We start from the raw sequence: 17,586 nt of genomic DNA on the forward strand, positions 1-17,586 counted from the left end.
TTTTCACCACTACGCAGACGTGGATTGCCGGGAAAACAATTTTCGAGGCGCCATGGGAGCAGTATAGTGGCAAAGTAGGGAGAACCTAGAGCCTTTTGATATATACATTCATAACCATGGTACCAAACGGTGGCTTCACCCCTATACACTAGTGTTCTGCCAGGAAGACATCTTTCAGGGACAATATAAGAAGTTTAAAGAAACTATGACGGCCCAATGCTGCACTTGCAAAAACTACGTCTATGACATATTTGCATCTTCCCTAAGCAGATGCGGACATTTTAATTAAACCAAAATAGAAGGCACTATGAATAACCTATTCGTTTTCAGTGAATCGCTTCCGCTGGTTAAAAATAGGGCTGCATTTAAAAACACAGACAGATTAAGAAGAACCGCTTAGGATGATGTTAGCGCTATGGGCGATATTACGCGCCATGTGATGAACAAAGTGTAACAGCACTTACGACAAACTGGTTATTGTAAAAGTCGTTGCAAAAAAGAAATGCACATATTACTTAGTAGGAATCGTCCATAAGCGCTTGAAAGCCGCCCTGCTAACAAACCGGGTGGGTGACTTTAAAGTCTTCCACTACGCAAGCATACATCGCTGGCAGGAATTTTTTCCGAAGTGCCACATAAGCAGTCTTAAAAGGAACCAGGGCCTTTTTTGAAATACATCCTTAAAACCCAATGTCTCATAATGAAGGGCTGTATATAGCAAGCCCTTTAAAACTACAATTAAATTTATATCTTGACCTTAAGTATTGATTGATTGTTAAAGGTATCCTTATCGTACCATTGTGATAACGTGTGTCATCTCTCCAAAGAACAATCCTTAGGTAGATTAATTTTATTGCGTCATTTCTTTTTCCAATTTGATTCGGTTGGGTGGTACGGGGTCGCAATCCTGGAACGGGAAACTTTTTCTACTATAATACGGGCTTGCTGTCAAAAAAGTTATTTGTCGTGGTAACTTCGAGTTTAGAGCATTGATTTTTTTTCTCAGAATTGCCCGTGTTTAGCGCCGGTAGAGTATATTTGATTACAGCAAGCGGTAGTGTGACTAGCGTCAACGTATCACCCTCGTACGAGAAGCGCATAACGACGAAGATATATATAGTTGGTTGCTTCGTTGGTTGCTAAAACATTCCTATTGAGCTTTCAGGGACTCCCATTCTATCTCTCATTATTCAGCTTCAATCTTGTGAGGCTTGGGGAGATGGGGTCTGGTTGCGAGGCGCTAGGTGCCCAGATCCTGAAGCGTTTCCGGAGTTGGCAATCTAACAGAAACGAGGATACCAGGATGAGGAACACTCAGCAGAAATGTTGAACTGGTGGCCGGACCTACTGTTCAAAAGTCTGCAGCTAGACAGCTGTGGGCGGTGCAGGGGACCCAAGTGTCTTTGGCAGCCTCGCTTTGAGCCCAAGCGGTGATGTCAATATACGATCATAGGGGAAGCGTAGAAACCAATGTATTCATATAACTCAAGATGTGCCCTTCATCTGACATGAGTCTTACCGCGGTAGTCGGAGGTTGAGAAATGACTACTCACAAACGCTCGCCTAACGCTCGGCCATCACGGTCGTTACTGACTCTGCCGGCCCAGTAATTTCCGCATTACCTCACCGGCCGCAAACACATAGCGTGCAGTGCGGCTCGTCTGGAGCAGTTCGGAGCACTGAGATAATAGAACCGGATGCATTTACCGGCGTGGTGAAAGAGGACGGCCGCTTCGCTTAGGAACGCCGTTCTCGCCGACTGGCCCACTTTGCTATCCTGTCATCCCCTGTATACTCACTGAACTCCGGGGTATAATAAGCCGCGTTTAAATCCCTACCTCCTGAAACCAAAACCATCATCGGCGCCCTTGGGAACTTTCAAAGAGCGGGCCATCGAATGAGGCCTGATTTACAGCGCCCTTTGCGTCACCCGCGTAAGCGGAAGGCTACTTGAGTGGAAGTTTCGACGCGGCGAAAGGGGGTCAAAACAGTTGCTGAAACACATCATGCTTTCAAGTGGGCGGACTAGGGGAGGTGTCGCGAAGTTTTCCAAGTTTCGGCGAAGCTACAGCTCAGGGGATGGAGCCACTGCCCTGGATAGGCGGTGGTCCGGGATCCCAACCCTGGAACAGGACGAATTCTCCTTCAAATGCGAAGTTTCTCTGAGAAGGCTGGACAGCGTTCTTTAGTAGCCGTAGCGCTGCATTTCAGGCGGTTGTCAAATTTTTCTTGCGCTTAATGCTGCGTTGCACCCGATTGATTGATTGATTGATTGATTGATTGATTGATTGATTGATTGATTGATTGATTGATTGATTTAAGGGTTCAACGCGCCGACGCAACGCAGGCGGTGACGCGCGCCGCAATGGAGGGCTCCGGATTAATTTTGACCACGAGCACCTTCAACGTGCGCCGAAATCTCGTACACACGGGCGTTTTTGCTTTTAGCCGCTATCAGAAAAGCGGCCGCCGCTGCCGGGAATCGAACCCGCCACTTCGTGCTTAGCAGCACAACGCCTTATAGCCACTGAGCCACTGCGGCGGTTCCCCGGACGATAACTTTGTCATCCTCATCCCCAGTTTTAAACTTCGACAGTTACATACGCCTGTCGGCGTGAACCATCAGTCCGAGCACCTTCGGACTAGTATACGGTGCATGGACGCTCCTCGCGCTGCAGCTCGGCGCGTGTCCGGACGGAGAGGAGCGCGTGCCAGCGACCGCCAGAGCGTGCTCCTCGCGTCGATGATGCCCTGGGCCGGTTGTCGGGGGCGCTCTTCTTCTTCTCCGGGGGCGAGAGTGGGGTGAACCGCTTTCTCCGCTGGCGGGAATCCTTGGCGCAGGATCCGCTTTCTCGGCGCGGCGCGTACGGGAAATGACTGCAAAGGCGCGCAGAAAAACGGTCGCGCGCGGCCGGTGCGATCCTCTTGGCATTCCCTGCGATCCCAATCGGAACCGGTCGTCAGACGAGCGCTTTCCGCCGGCAGTGCGGCGGCATCGCGACGACATGGCCCGCATCATCGACAACCGACGCCTGCTCGTCGTCGCCGCCGGTGAGTAGTGGTCGTCGCGTCATCCTCGGCGGCTGCCCGTCTCCGCCTGGTCACCGCGATGGGTCCGAGTGGACGTCGGAGTTCGCTCACGATGCCGCGTTCGCTCTCTTTACTCCCGGCGTGCTTTCCTGGATGGGGAATGAGACCGAAGTAATGTGTGCCTTAGCCTCCATTGTACTTCTGCCAGACTTTCGCTTTGTCGGCCTTTCATTGCTTGGTACACGCGGTATTTCAAATTTCCAATCGTCCTTTAGTAGGAGGGCATAGGCTTCATTATACTTCTTTGCATTCATAATGTAACGCTTTCCCTTCGTCACGCTTTAGTCGCTTGGTATACGCACGATCCTTCTACATTCCAGTTCTCTGGTACCATTGCAGTTCTGTGAGCTTACACCGAGTGTTACTAAATGTTGAATTTGCGAGTTAAGTTTTGGAATATTGCAACGCGAAAACAACTCGTTTCCTAAAGCCATATTTCCTGAGTGCATTCGCGGAATTTAGACCAGAGAACAATCTGTGACATAGCATCCCGCATACTTCTACACTTTTATGGTGTAACCCTTTCGCTTTGTCACACTTTCGTCCCTTGATAGACGTGATCCTTCTTAATTCTGATTGTCCTTTAGGACCGTGGCAGTTCTGTACACTTGTAGCGAGTGTTAACCTCGCGCATGTTTCATCTGCGACCAGCGTTCAGTCCTGCAAAGCGAAAATTACAGCTTTCCTAAAGTCTCTGAGTGCATTCGCGGAATTTAGTAGTCGTGACACAATAGGAACCCACGCGGCGATTTATGAAGCTGGCCTGTCTGTGGAACGTGTATCGTAGACAGCGAAACTCGGGCTGGTTTTCTATCGGCGCATTAAGAAGCCGAGGTGAACGTCCAGGATCATTATCCGTGGGGTGAATCGCGATAGCGAAGTGCGTGGGATGAACCGTAGACGATCAGCGGAAACAATGGAGGCATTGAAGAGCTCCGTTAAGAGGCGTTGCATGATTCCCCGCTGTCGGTTCGTCCTGCCGCAACCACCGGCCCAGTCATGCCCGTTTCACTGTGTTCATGGCCACATTCATGCAGATCAGCAGCTTGGAAAGAAGCCTCGAAATGCCGCTATAAACTTTGACGCGCAATGAAGATAATTTTATTCTTGAAGCAGCATTATTGAAGCTTGAAGCATTCAGCACTTAAAGGGACCCTGCAACACTTTCGATACGCGCTTTAACTCGTTCCTTGGCGTCTGGAACCACTGCGAAAGCTATAGTTACCACCAGCATGGACTGCGTGATTTGCTCGTCGCACTTGATAGCCTTCCATTGCTGCTTTGTTTTTGGGGCTTTTTTTTGAAAGTTGCTATCGAAATGCGTCCATTGCTGCAACCGAAAGAAAACCGGCCAACAGTCGCTACATGACCTTAGTGACGTAATTCGAGCCGTCGAAGAACATCAAGACCGGGAAAGAGAGAAACATTTTGTGAGCGAGTCTACGAGTTACCTGATTTAAGTTACACAGGAGACGCATGGACGGGAAACAAGGTGAAACACGAGGGACAAATGCTGCGGTATAGTTCGTCGCCTTCTAGTATTTCGGGTTCTTGACGTTTTATTTTAGTTTCATTAGCTCGGGTCTACAAGTTGTTGCAAGAAGGTTTTCAGTTAGCCGCTGGTTAATTTCTATCAGCAATCAATTTTTCAAAGAAATCTCCTTCAGGTAAACTGACAGTTATTCGACGCCGTGCGACATTGTGTTACGCGCTGTCGTTAAACACTTAGGCGAAATTTCACAAGTAGGAATGATATGAAATAAAATGTCAGGAAGGGATTTTGTTTCCGTGGGACGAATTTCGTGTGTTTCGGCTCAGCAGTTTTTTTGGTGAGGCATTTGGCGAACTGTACGCACTTCACTTATAACATTCGTAACTCCAGGTAAGCGTTCGCATAACACAGAATAGATAGCCCAGCAGCTGTGTAGTCCCTTCCTGGGGTGCCGCTTATGTCGTGCGAATAAGTGCACAAAAGCATGTTGTGCACTTAAGGATCGTTCAAGGCTGAGTTACAAGTTACAAAAAAGTAAAGAAAGATAATAGCGACGCAGGGTATCTATTACGCATAAGGGTATAGCCAAAGTGCGGTGGTTTTGCAGTCGTTATCTTCTTTCCCGCTTAGCTGTGCCTAACGCAGCGGCGAAAGCATTTCCGTCGGATGAGCAAAAATCACCTTATTTATGATGCCAGCTAAACGTCAAAGGACCCTCTGTGATCCAGATTCTCTCCACACCTTTTATTGTTTTCTGTCATACCTTCCAGCCTGAAGGCGTGGATATGATTAGCAGAAGCGTATGATGGTTAAGCAGACGGCATATATGCGCTCCTTATTTCCCGTATCGGTAATACACATTGTACGGCGTGCTCCGAGAGCCCGGCGACAGATGCAGATAACGGGATTAAGGTGCGAGCACGCGGAAGTGGGTCAGACTAGTGATACCAAACCGCTGGAACGAGCACGCTGGGACCAGGGCTAGCGAGCGCATCGGCAAGGCCCTTGTAAACGCTGACAACATCAATACGCCGCTAAGGCCGTGCGGCGGTGCACGCGTCCGCGAAAGCAATAAGCGCCGACTGTCGGCGGAATTCCGCTCCATCTTCGTGCCTTTTTGTTATTGCTCATTTGTCGCTTTTAGCGCAGCGCTGATAATGCGCTTCGCTATAAACTTTCCCGTTGATCTTTAAGAAGCATTCCAAGAACAAAAGCTAGATACCATGCAAGATACGATAAATTCCGTAGATTTCTCTTAATATAAAGCTTATTTTTTTCGTCTAGCGCAGTGTTTCTCAAACGGGGGTCCACGGACTCCAGGGGGCCCGCGAGAGCATTTGAGGGTTCCGCGAAGCTTCACTAAAAACTTTTTCCCTCGCCATTCTTTTCTCCATTTTTCCTGCGCTTGCTGCTGCTGCTGCTGATGATGATTGCTGTTGGTTTCCCCTTTGTAGCGGGGTGATGACGTGTAATCTTACCAAAAAGGACTAATATACCTCTTGGTTCAATACTAACGCTGCTTATGGCAGGAACAAAAAACTTCTCAGGCACAAAATACTTTTCCTTCCTGTTACAGGGGGTAACTGTTCTAGTCAATATTCCCCTCTCTGCTTTTCGTCCACCAGCATTCTAATCTTCTTTTCGTCGGCTCGACAGCCTTGAAGTAACTTCCTCTGTGCTACCCTTAAATCCTAGGGCTTCTGGAAGCCGAATATTTCCCTCATGTAGATTTGGATGGATATCCTGGCATTCTAACACTATATGCCGCATAGTTTCTGTTTCTCTTCCGCAGACTACGAAGACACCATCATTTTGTGAATACTTCCCCACAAAGCTCTTAGTTCGCAAGCAACCTGCTCTAGCCTCAAAAAGCAAAGCACTGCCCTGGGAATCACCGTAGTAATTTTCCTTTTTGATGTCCAATTTCTCATTCCTGTACATCTCTAACGACGTTTTGCTTGCGCTGCAAATAGGTGGCTTCGCCGCATTACATGTACGTTTAGTTTTTTTCACGTAGCACATATTTTAACATCTGCTTTTTGCATAACACGCTAGTTATGAGAAGAACAAAAAACGGACACAAAAAAGCAGCATATGGGGGTTTGGAAATCTTTTAGATTCAAGAGAAAATTGTTTCACGTTATGACGCGCATCGTCATTAACGCCAAGCAGAAAATGCGGGTAGTGGACAAGTCTGTGGGCGACATAAGCTACGACTGCAAATTGTTTGACATTATGACACCGATCAACTTATTCTCCATCGTGGCGACCCCCATCACTTTATGAAGACCAAAAGGAGCCCCTGGGGCATTTAATGCTGAGAGCCACTGGTCTAGCGTTTTCTAATAGTATGTCGACTGTAATCCTTTTTTACCAATGGAAAACAATCAACTTGACTTCGTTGTTCCATGACAGAAATTCTTGTTTTCAAGCGAGTTAATTTCGCAAAATATGTAGGTCTCTAATTTGGCAGGTCTTATGCACCAAAGCTACACGTGGGTTAGGAGGCACGCCGTTATGGAGGGCTCCGGATTAATTTCGACCACCTGCAGATCTATAACGCGGGCCGATATCTTGACACACGGGCGTGTTCGTTTTTCGCCTCCACCTGTAAGTCAGCCACCCGCGTCCTCAAGTTTAGCAGCAGAATGCCCTAGCCACTGAGTCACCGTGGGGAGTAGCCTATGTAAGTAAAGTTTCTTACCACTTTGTTCAGCACATTTAAAGCATTAGTTTGCAGCTTTGTGCATTTTGTGTTAAATCACGTTCGCCTACAGTTATACTCCTACGCTCGCGGTTGAGTCAAGATGTGATTGTTCGCAGACACGTGATAGTTTTCCCCCAATGCCTTGACACTGGGCCGATAACATAATTCTTGGAACAAGAATATAAAATCGAGACAAGTGCGGGCATTGCTGGTTTGGGTCACACCCCTGCAACTGTTGAGCAAGAATAACAAAAACAGTGAATGGCACAATACAGTAGAAGTTCTGCATCTGATATTTGCTCTGAACCTTAGTCCTGTATGAGGTATTTTTATTGCCTACCTCTCCCTTAAATATTGTTGCTTTCCCACAACGACTGATCTTCCGCTGGCGAGGTTCCGACAGCCAAGTCATGCGAGGCTTTAATTTTTGTTTTATGTGCCGAATGCAAGTTGCTTCAAAAGGCGGGTTTATCCAGTGGTTATATAGTGCTGGCGGCAGGGGTCGTATACCAAAATTAAAGCAAAAAAATAGTAATTCATCATAAAACTCAAGCCGATAAATACTTTCGACTGCAACAATTTTTTTATATTCTGAAGTATGCACCAAATTCTAAAAAAACAGAATAGGAAAGAATTGAATACAAAAAAAATTATACAGTTGTTTGTAGTTGGTGAATGTTGTAACGGGCCATTAATTAATTTCGCGGCAAAGACGCTGCTTGGTGATACTGTACTACACAGGGATCATCATCGTCAAGTAGTGAAGATGAAGACGACGCGAGGAGTTCGTGCCCACGCTTCCCGTACACGCGAGACTGCGCTCAAGAATTCCATCTCTGGGCCTTTCAACGGATATGGCCGACCCAGTCCGTTTCAGCTGGCTGTACTCCCTCCGAGACAGCATCACATGCTTGCGCTGGGTGTATTCAATGAGGCTGCGGACAATTCTCAGCACCGGGATGTTCAGGTCACCTTCAGCTATGCGCCCGTAGTTGACAAGGCGACCTGGGAGACGAGCTCGGTCTTGGCCTCTGTTCGAGTTGGGCTTCCACACGAAGTGGTCGAAGAGATCCGACAGCCGTGGTACCAGCCGCAGGGACGCCACAGTCCTCAGCACTTTCTGCCTTCGTTTTCCAACGGGTACAAACAGTACAAATCCCAGTACAAACACGGCCTCAGCGCGGATTGTCGTTTCAGCGGATATTGTCAACGATGGTTCACGCTGGAACAGCTTTACATCTGGGCTCCACTGTGAAACGCTTCCAATGAAACCTTCTCCTCAAAAAAGTCCCGGAACTAGTAATTCGGCTTTCAACGTATTGCATCCAGTACCCCGCAACGGCAGCATACCTGGTGCGGAAGGCTTTGCACAGGCAATCGTTGCAAGGCGCCTAAGGGATACCAGGAACATTTAGGATGACGTCTTGATTGATGTCCCGAACACAGGAAAAGTTGTTGCGGTTTTTTTTCCTTGCCGTAAGCACACACCGCCGACGTGCAAGATTCGTGGCTCGAAGATTTCATACGCACCCAAGTCAGACAAGCCGATGGCCAAGACATTGCAGAAATTTCTCAGCTGGATGTCATCCGGAATAGCAGTTAAGCCAATTGTGTTGGGTATGGAGATCAGATTTGGAGAATCGTGACAAGAAAGCATGAGTAATTCTGTCGGGGTACAAGCAAGCAAGCAAGTTTCATTGAACTGCAGGCCGTGAAAGATGGATTCCTTGCAAGACAGCTCCTCCGCTGCATGTGAATCTTCCGCGCAAAGCTTACGCCGAAGTTCAACAGGGAGGCCCTGGGCCATTAGATATTGGTTGTGCCTCCCATGTTCGGCAGTTTTATCTTTGGGAAGCAGAGTGTACTGTACGATTATGCACAGAAAGGACGCTGATGTTGACGAGCTTGTAGGTTGTGCCTTTGCTCGCGTGACGCTCATTTCTATCGTGTATCTTCCGTGAAAAACAATATGTATATAAGGATGCTAAATACAATTTCTCAATCCCGCTCTACCTGGTATCAGTATGACTGGAGCTCCAGTGAACTGAACGCGGGTTTTTGCTCTAGCACATTAAAGTTATTAGTACATTAAAAGGTGTTTCAGCGCTACAAAATTAATGACTTAAATTACAGCATCTTAACTGACGCACTAAAAGGTAAACTTCAGTGTGGTTTAGAGAAACTGACAAGAAATTGTATTAATGAAATTTATTATGTAATTTTTGCTCCATCCTCTACCCCTGAAATGTGAGTCCTTGACAAGCAAGTTATCTCGCCCAGGTTCTCTGTTTTTTTTTTTCTTAATTTCGTAATTCTTATAGGTAAATGACTTGTATATGTACGCAATGTTGTAATGAAATCGGCCACCTATTCGGCGGCTTAGCGTTGTTTCGCCGTTTCTGTAACTGGCTGCACTGGCTGTTTTCCCAGTGTAGGTGAAAAAAAAGAAAAGTCTGTGTGAACGAAATTTTGACGCGGGTGATCTGTATTAATTTAGAGCCCTCCAAATTACCCCGTAATGCAGGTCAGGTGTTTCTCGAAACGTAAGTTTAAGTCTTGAATACAAAAAAGGCTGACTAATAATCGCCACATTCGCATGTCTATCTTTATGATCTGTACAAGCCGGTAGCCCTCTTTGCATTGTCTGGTTGTAATCGCGCGAACTGGCCCAATGTCGTCCATTCCGGAAGCGTGCGCCAACTATTTAAGCATCGCGTTCACCTTCCATCTGCCGACTTTCACATCAATTGATAAACACGGGTGTCATTTCTCGGTTATATCCCGGCCCTAGCCACTACTTTCCACAGCTCCTAGATTTTAAAGTTGCTCGAAAATACAAGCCCGTCTGAAGAATACTCGCATAGCGAAAAACAAAAACAATTGAAATATAACGCGCCGTGTTTCGGCCTACTGGCATACATACTTAGAACACGGAGAAAAAGAAAAGTGAAAGAACGCACTTTTTTTTACAAATTTTTGAAGTAGTCAATCTTCTGGACTCTGTAATTTTAAGCTTTTTACCATAAACAATACCGTAGTATCAGCAGTACCGGGAAGTTATGCAATTATATACGGCCGAATGAAAGTGGGTACATGAACCTGTTGACTTTAGTAGTTCAGGGTGTACCGACGGACCGTGTGCACTTGTTGAATTGTTCAAATCATTTTTTTTTCCTTCAGCAATTCGGTCGCATCCTTTCATTTCGCTCGCTACCAGTGATGACGGTATACTCGGAAACAACGACAACGGAATTTCCGTTGCGCCTCATCACTGCAGCCGCTTCTTCCTCCGCGTGGCGGAAAGAGTGCGTTACTGCAGGTATTGTGAACGTGACACACGCCATTACCGTTATTTTACGGATTCAATCTGCTTATAAACTACCTTAGCGAAGGGGAAAAAACTACGTGAGAAAGAGCAGACGATGTCTCGCCTTCTCAAAACGCACGCGCGTTGACATCCGGGTCCACCACTTAGACGGAGAGATACACTATAACTTAACTTGTGCCCGAGTATATCAGAACTGTCTGTGGTTTGGGGTGATCATTATGGACCGGAAGAGCTTCGACACTAAACAATGATCGCCAGCTGAAGTAAAGGAGCATAAAAGAAATGCGTGTCCAAAATCGCGCCATAAGATCGTGTTAATATTTAAGGAAAGAAAACAGCTGGCGTGGCCGCACCACGAAAAGTCTCGAACGACTCGTCGGTCGTCCCGTCGCGATACACGTGCAGCCACTTTCTGCCCGGACGCCGGGCAAGGTAAGCGAAGAGAACGGGTCAGTAAAAGTGGGGCCCAAGGTAGCCGGGGAGAGGTCGAAGATCAGCCGGAATGGAGTGGCCGTCCGTGCGTTAGTCTTTTGCATTTCTGGAAAGAGCGGAACCGGTTCCCAAAACTACTTAAAAGGCAGCGGCGCGGAGGCCTCGCAACGCTCGTGATTGAAGGATCCCCCCGGCCTTTTTTGCAGTTTCCAGATGACCCGAGCGTCAGCCTGAAGGAGTGGCGACGATGGCAATCAGCTTGCGCCAAAACGATTTTTGTTTGTTCAAGTCTTCTAGACAGATCGAGGGCAGGTACCGCGGAGTGAAAACTAAGAAATTGAACTAAGCAAACGGAAAAACAGAAAAACCTGGCTTTGAGGGACGCGCAGGTCTTCGTCGTGGCTCACTTCAAAGTACTGTTTTGATGAGTCCGAGCGGCGTTTGATTTACAGCGCTTTTCAATGTTGATATTGAGGTGCCTTCAATTACTCTCGCTCAAGTGGTCAGTGCGTCTGCCCTATTCGTCATTTTGGGACTGCCCACGTGCTGCACCAGAGCAGCTTCGTATTCCTGTTCCCATTGACTGTCTATTGTAAGAACACTGCCGGTCTGCCGACGAAGTGCCCCAGACCAGGTCCGGATGACCTTGCCTACAAAATTTTTATTGCGAGAGCAGTACTAGGCTTCCCAAAACGGCTCCAAAGCAGCGCCGGATTATTTTTTCTCATGAAATTTCTATTGCAAGAGCAGTCCGGGACTGCCCACGTACTACCGAGAGCGATTCTGTGTTTACACAGCTAAAAATCGGCAGTCCGAAAAAAAAACAACCGCGCACCTTGCTGAAGCCGAGCCTCGGATAAATAGCGTCCGGTTGCTGGACGACAACAGGCATTGATTGAAGCAGCGCGGAACCTGGGAATATCAAGCGGCACAGACAACCGGCAGGGAAGGTCAAGGTCGTGAAGGCCGTGGCGGCTGTCATTAGCGGTCTTCTCCTCAACAGAGTCTGCGGAGGGCGATGACGGCCGCCAGCAGCGATTCCGTGATCGGCCGAGTGAGACGCGTCACCACCTCGAACAGCTGAGAATGTGCGAGGACGTTTCCTTGTCGGAGGCCAAGGATACCGTTACTTCACGCCCCGAGAGTTGGGCGGCCTCTCGGCCAAGTTCGCGAGCTATCACCGGCCGGCTTGGAAGACGTTAGAAGTCATACGGGGTGTGTCGAAACAGCCTTGGGATGTTTCCCTTGGTAAAACTTGGCAGCGAAAAGTTGTTGATTACCCAATACCTCAAAGAGGATCTTTCAATAGCACGTAAGGATGGCCGGCGGGTAAAAACTTCTCACTTTGTGAGCTGTGCGGGTGAGAGGAAAATCAGAGGTCGTTGTTTCTGGTAGTGATGGAGTGCCGTTGATATTGTGTGTGTGTGTGTGGCTTCGAATGTACAATGAAATTAAAGTAGAAAGGCCACTCGGTGCTTGCCGTGATTTCCTGATTTAAACGTCCACTAAGCGACCACCTTGGTATGGCAAGTTTACTTATCCCTATATATCGCTTCGCTACAAGCAACTGTCCACAGTTTTGGGGCCGCTTTACCATCCTGTTCTGAAATGTTTAGCTCCTAGCCTCTACTTGTAATCTCTGTGCGTTGTACCCTACTTCACCGCTTTCCGAAGAAAAAAAAAAAAAAAAAACAATACGGTGCACTGTAGTTGAACATACTTGCTCACCGTACGAAACTTCAGGTTGAATTTGTTTTGAAAAAGAGGCACGTGGAAGGGAAACAGCTCCAAATTATTCCGGATTCATTTTTGAGCGCATACAGCTAGAGATACTGTTTTGGGGGAGAGGAAACCATAGCAACAAAAAATTCGATTTTTGAATGAAACCAGAACTAACGCGCACGCGTTGTTAACGTATGGTGTGTTGTTATTCAAAACGTGTTGAATACATAAAATTATTTGCCTAGATGAAAGTAAAAGCGTTCCTTACTATATACACTAGAGTGGAAACTGGCGCTAGCGTTTTTGCGGCTCGTATCAAGGCCGTCTGTGTCGTCATCGGGCTCCATTATGACTCACGTTCGCCTTAGTGTCGTCATTGGCTTGGTTTAAAACGTTTTAGTAGCCGCATATTCAAACACAGTCCCACAAAAACGCATATAATGGTGTGTTATTATATAAGTTGAAAATAAAACAGGCTGTTTTAAAGCTAAGGACGAATGAAGTAAAGCGTATCTTTGCCGGAATGGCTGTGCCTACTATTCTGGAGACCAGGCTGGGGCTTAACAACAATGTTAATATTTAGGGAGAAACCCATTCGAGACTCTCATTTTATTAATTTTACCATTATTTCAAACGATAAGTTGTTTTAAGAACTTGGAAATGCTTTTGAGCGTGTCTATGAAAACGTCGCCTTCGAGGTGAACCGGCACACCGACCGTCAGTTACAGTTTAACAAAACTTTGTTGCTGAGTGAGTTGGTTCATATAGGAAGAAAAAAGAAAACTCGGCGTTAAACAGTCCTGAACGTAGACAAGATAGGACGGATACAGGCACCCATATCTGTCGTATCTTGTCTTCGTCGAGTACGTTTGGTCTCTTTTTTTTTTCATCAGCTACAACATCCGCGGTGGCATATTACCCGCTCAGTCATACGTTCCTTCGACTCCGGCATGACCAACGTTAGGTACGATGACGCACTGCTTGCTCTTTCACCGAACACACAGTTGCCACGTCTCACGGCTGCCACAAAACAGGGAGGATTTCGGCTGCCTCGTAGCTCGTAAACGTGTTAATGCATAGTGAAGAAAGCAAATAAAAAAACACCCCAAAACCGCGTAAGAATCCAATTGTCATGCCAAGCCCAAGCCAGAAGCAGGGGTTTCGAAGTTAAGTTGGTTACAGCACTTGTTCCAAGCCAGTAAGCGTGAAAAGTTAACACACACCTATCCAGACCGCATGCTAGCCATACTAACAGTAAAACTAACCAGGTAGCATACTGTGAAAATGTGGATACTGATGGAGGCGACATACAAATATTCTCTAAATTATTCCGCACCCATCCGCTACGTTTGACCCTGAGCATATATCTTGCTCCTGTGAATCGCCAACCCCAAGAGTACCATGACTGTATTTGTTTCGCGCTTATATTCTGAATTCAGTGCATTATCGTATAGGCAAGATCCTTTCGATGGGTATGCCAGGAGCAAATAAGAAAAGATGCCATAGGTTAAGAGTCAGTCGCCTGCAAAAAACTGGTTGGACAACTCGTTGCCCCAGAATTTATGTCATCAGTGCTCGCTCACTCCGGCGAAAGTAGAGTGGCTGCGCTGTGCGCTGCAGTTCCCCGCAAAGGGAAACACATTTTCACCCCTTATTCTGTCTTCGACGAGTTCACACAAGGAAGCGCCTTGGGCTGTTACGTAAGATCTATATTCGGAATTCTAAAATGCAAAAAAAAAAAAAAATTGCCGCCTTGCCGGTTGCTCATCGAAGCAAAATAAATGTTCCCTGCCGTCTTTATGCTTGCAAGAGGTTACGCGTTGTCGGATGTTAATTTTCAGTGTAGAGTCCAAGCTAGAAAAGTAATAAAAATTAAAAATAGACGGGTCGCAGTGAAGACCATTAAAGCAGAAAGTTGGGCGATTTACTTACTAGCTAGCGTGCGCTTCGTTCAGTGCCACGTTCGCTAGAAGTCCGAGTTCATTACTCAATGAAAAAACGAGTATACTGCTCAACTGTACACTCTGTGTTATCCTCTGAGTTATGCTGTGAATACCGAGCGCAATGCATGCTTGCATCTGACGGAAGCCTCCCACAGACTACCCGGGGCTTACGGCGCAATGAAGGATCTTGAGAGAATATTAAATTCTCATCGAAAATGTCGCCTAAAATTGACGCACCGCGATATCTCTTTGCGCTTTTATTAAGGTATACCGATGAAATTTTGGACACCAATATCTCAAGGCGAAGTCATTGCAGAAATTGTAATCAGTGAAGAGAGAAGGAAATCGTACCATTGACAAGGCTGTCGAAAGCGTTATCGGTTATATATCGGCGACCATTTTCTGGCTATTGTTCGAGCTCTATTTTCTAAAATTCCAAATGTGGTGGCCTTAAGTCTGAAAAGCTTTTGCGCAAGTCTCTCCGCAATATTCTGCAGCCGAAAAACATTCTTTTTGCGCCTATAATGTGGCAAAAAAATGTGCAACCTAAGTTTTGTCGCAGCGTTCCGTGACACGACTCCAGTTTCAGTCACACGCGGGGACCAAATGAGCGGATGGCGCTATAGACGTTTTATACTGTGCGGGACGAGCGTAGCTTCCAACCGGTATATTTATCCGCTCTCTAGCGTTACAACTAGTGGTTTGTGATTGTGAATTCCACATCAGACCTGCGATCATCACAATCAAGCGCGAACCAGATGCTTGGTGGCTAACGGTACATGCCCTCATAAACAGCTGTTAGGCCTAAAGGCCAAAACTTAACTTTCGTAGATGTAGTTGTGCTTTGCGGCGCAAAGACAGCAAAAGTATGAGAGCGCAAATCCAAACATATTATGCCAGAAATCTGACGGCAGCTTTTTTTAGGATCTGGGTCTGTCGGCGTCTCCTGTCGTCGTCGTCGTCATCGTCGTCGTCTTCGTATATCGCATCATGTAGTCACGGTACTAAAACAACGGGGCACTCGCTTTCCAACACCTCGCGCTAGAACGTTTCGTGCTTCAAAGACACGAGACTTGTAAAGCAAAGCTGTATACCAACCAACGGTTTCATCTCCGTGGGTAAAAACGCCAAGGCGCCAAGAGTACACTTATACACTGCATGCGTCGCCCCTCCCCTGGTTTAACGAGATGGGCCGGGATTTTTTTATTTCTTACTTGCATAGAAAATTTGGTGTCTACTCAAAAATAAGTATTGGCTTTATATTCTGTTTTGCTTCGAAATACTTGGTTTTTCGTAGGAAATTTCGGCGAAAGCTGTTTACAGTGACGGGTACACAGGGAGCTAGCTCCCCCCTTCAATCGCCCGACAAAGTAGCACTACGAAGCCTACAACGGATGCCTCCTCTTTTCAAAGTATCTAGCTGTTCCATCAAACCGACCCCTACCACATGAGTGGCCACTTCGGATCCACCTGTGATCGGACGTGGGTAAGTAAGTGGGTGGGCGGGTGGGAGTCACCGTTGATGACTGAGGGCCGGCATAACCTTCACCCGTACCACTGAACCGACCATGCCTCCAAAATAATTTCGTATAGTCAGCGCTATTTATATATCGTTCTCTCTCTCCCTGTGACATAAATGTCGCTGGATATCGGTGCAAGGTAGCATGCCAACCTATCGCAGTTGAATAATAGCTACGCCAACGGCTCTGAAACGGCGCCAGCCATGAATGGCTACTGCAGCGGAAATGTATTCGATGGCAGGATTTTGATGCTCAATGCAGAGTTTTTTTTTCTTTTCAGTGGCTCCTGGGAGAAAGCAGGTGATTTTACGAGAGCCTTCCTGTGCACAATGCCTGACTAGTTCATTCCATGCCGCGCTTAGGCGCCGACGGATTTAATTGAACAGCGTCGCCCACATGCTTCTTCGTGACCACTTCTCGCGGTTCCCTCAATACTCGACTTTGCATTGTCAGGCTCGACGACACAAGACACTGTTTTCTCAAGGAATGTGCTAACCATTCAACCTCCGTTTCTATATCCTGTAGCTGGCCAATCCAGTCTTTAGTGACATGTATGTGTCATGAGTTGTAATTTCTGTGGGAACACCCATGCGAACCACAAATAAGCGGTCAAGAATGTGACAGTTTTTTCCGGTTTCTTAACCCCCCCCCCCCTTTCGCGCCTGCTTATGCTTGTGCTGGACACACAGTAGCAACGCGACAAAGTCACGATGCCTGATCAAGAGCGCCAGAAACAAAGAAGGAAGCCAGTGCGCGCTGGGATTAGGCACGCAAGACCGCCGCCTTTTTGTATACACGTGTTTCGAGCGAAGCCGGTGGTATTAAATGTAAATATAACTTCCCCAAACGCGTGCGAGCAACGAAGGCCATTGTATGTTTCCTTACAGCCGGGACTGACTACTCGAGCCGTTAAGCAGCGCGTTAGGCACGTTTGGAGAACCATCACTTCGACTCGAGCGGAAGCATTCGCGGAGACGGCGGCGAATCGAAAGAATTACGGCTTGGTTGTTTGCTGAAGACAGTGCTGTTATAGCTACGGAGCGAAACGGTCTGTTTAAAGGGTGACGACCCGCGGTATACTCTGGCTCGAGGCGTTTTGAATGCAGTCAGGTATAAAAGCGCCTTGTAGTCGAAGAAGAGAAAGTTTAGAGTCGAGCCCAGCGCGGACGTTTCGCGTTGCCCGACTTCCTGTAGCGTTGCAAGCGAGGCGGCGACCAGACCGCCCGCATGCTGCGCTCCGTGAGCGACCGCCGTTGCGGCTTGCAAAGCGTTGCTTGCGAATCGTTCCGCTTGGCTCCGAGGCGGAGCTGCGGGATAGCGGATTTAGAAAGCAAGCGGTGCGCTCAGGCGTC

At 47.3% G+C, this 17,586-nt stretch overlaps 1 protein-coding gene and 1 pseudogene across 1 annotated transcript in view; one reads left to right on the top strand and one right to left on the bottom strand.

Moving 5' to 3' along the window:
* Positions 1–2,761: 2,761 nt before the first annotated feature.
* The window catches only part of LOC144138754 (uncharacterized), a 60,421-nt gene continuing 45,596 nt past the window's right edge, over positions 2,762–17,586 (top strand). Inside the window, exon 1 of the mRNA XM_077671166.1 lies at positions 2,762–3,051. Within this exon, the coding sequence (XP_077527292.1) occupies positions 2,874–3,051 (178 nt within the window). The 5' untranslated portion in view covers positions 2,762–2,873. The remainder of the gene's footprint in view (positions 3,052–17,586) is intronic.
* Positions 8,023–17,586, bottom strand: part of LOC144138959 (short transient receptor potential channel 4-associated protein-like) — a 35,571-nt pseudogene continuing 26,007 nt past the window's right edge.

Source organism: Haemaphysalis longicornis, unplaced genomic scaffold, assembly GCF_048455015.1.
Source record: "Haemaphysalis longicornis isolate Haplotype H1 unplaced genomic scaffold, Haemaphysalis longicornis Haplotype H1 scaffold_5, whole genome shotgun sequence".
NCBI lineage: Eukaryota > Metazoa > Arthropoda > Arachnida > Ixodida > Ixodidae > Haemaphysalis > Haemaphysalis longicornis.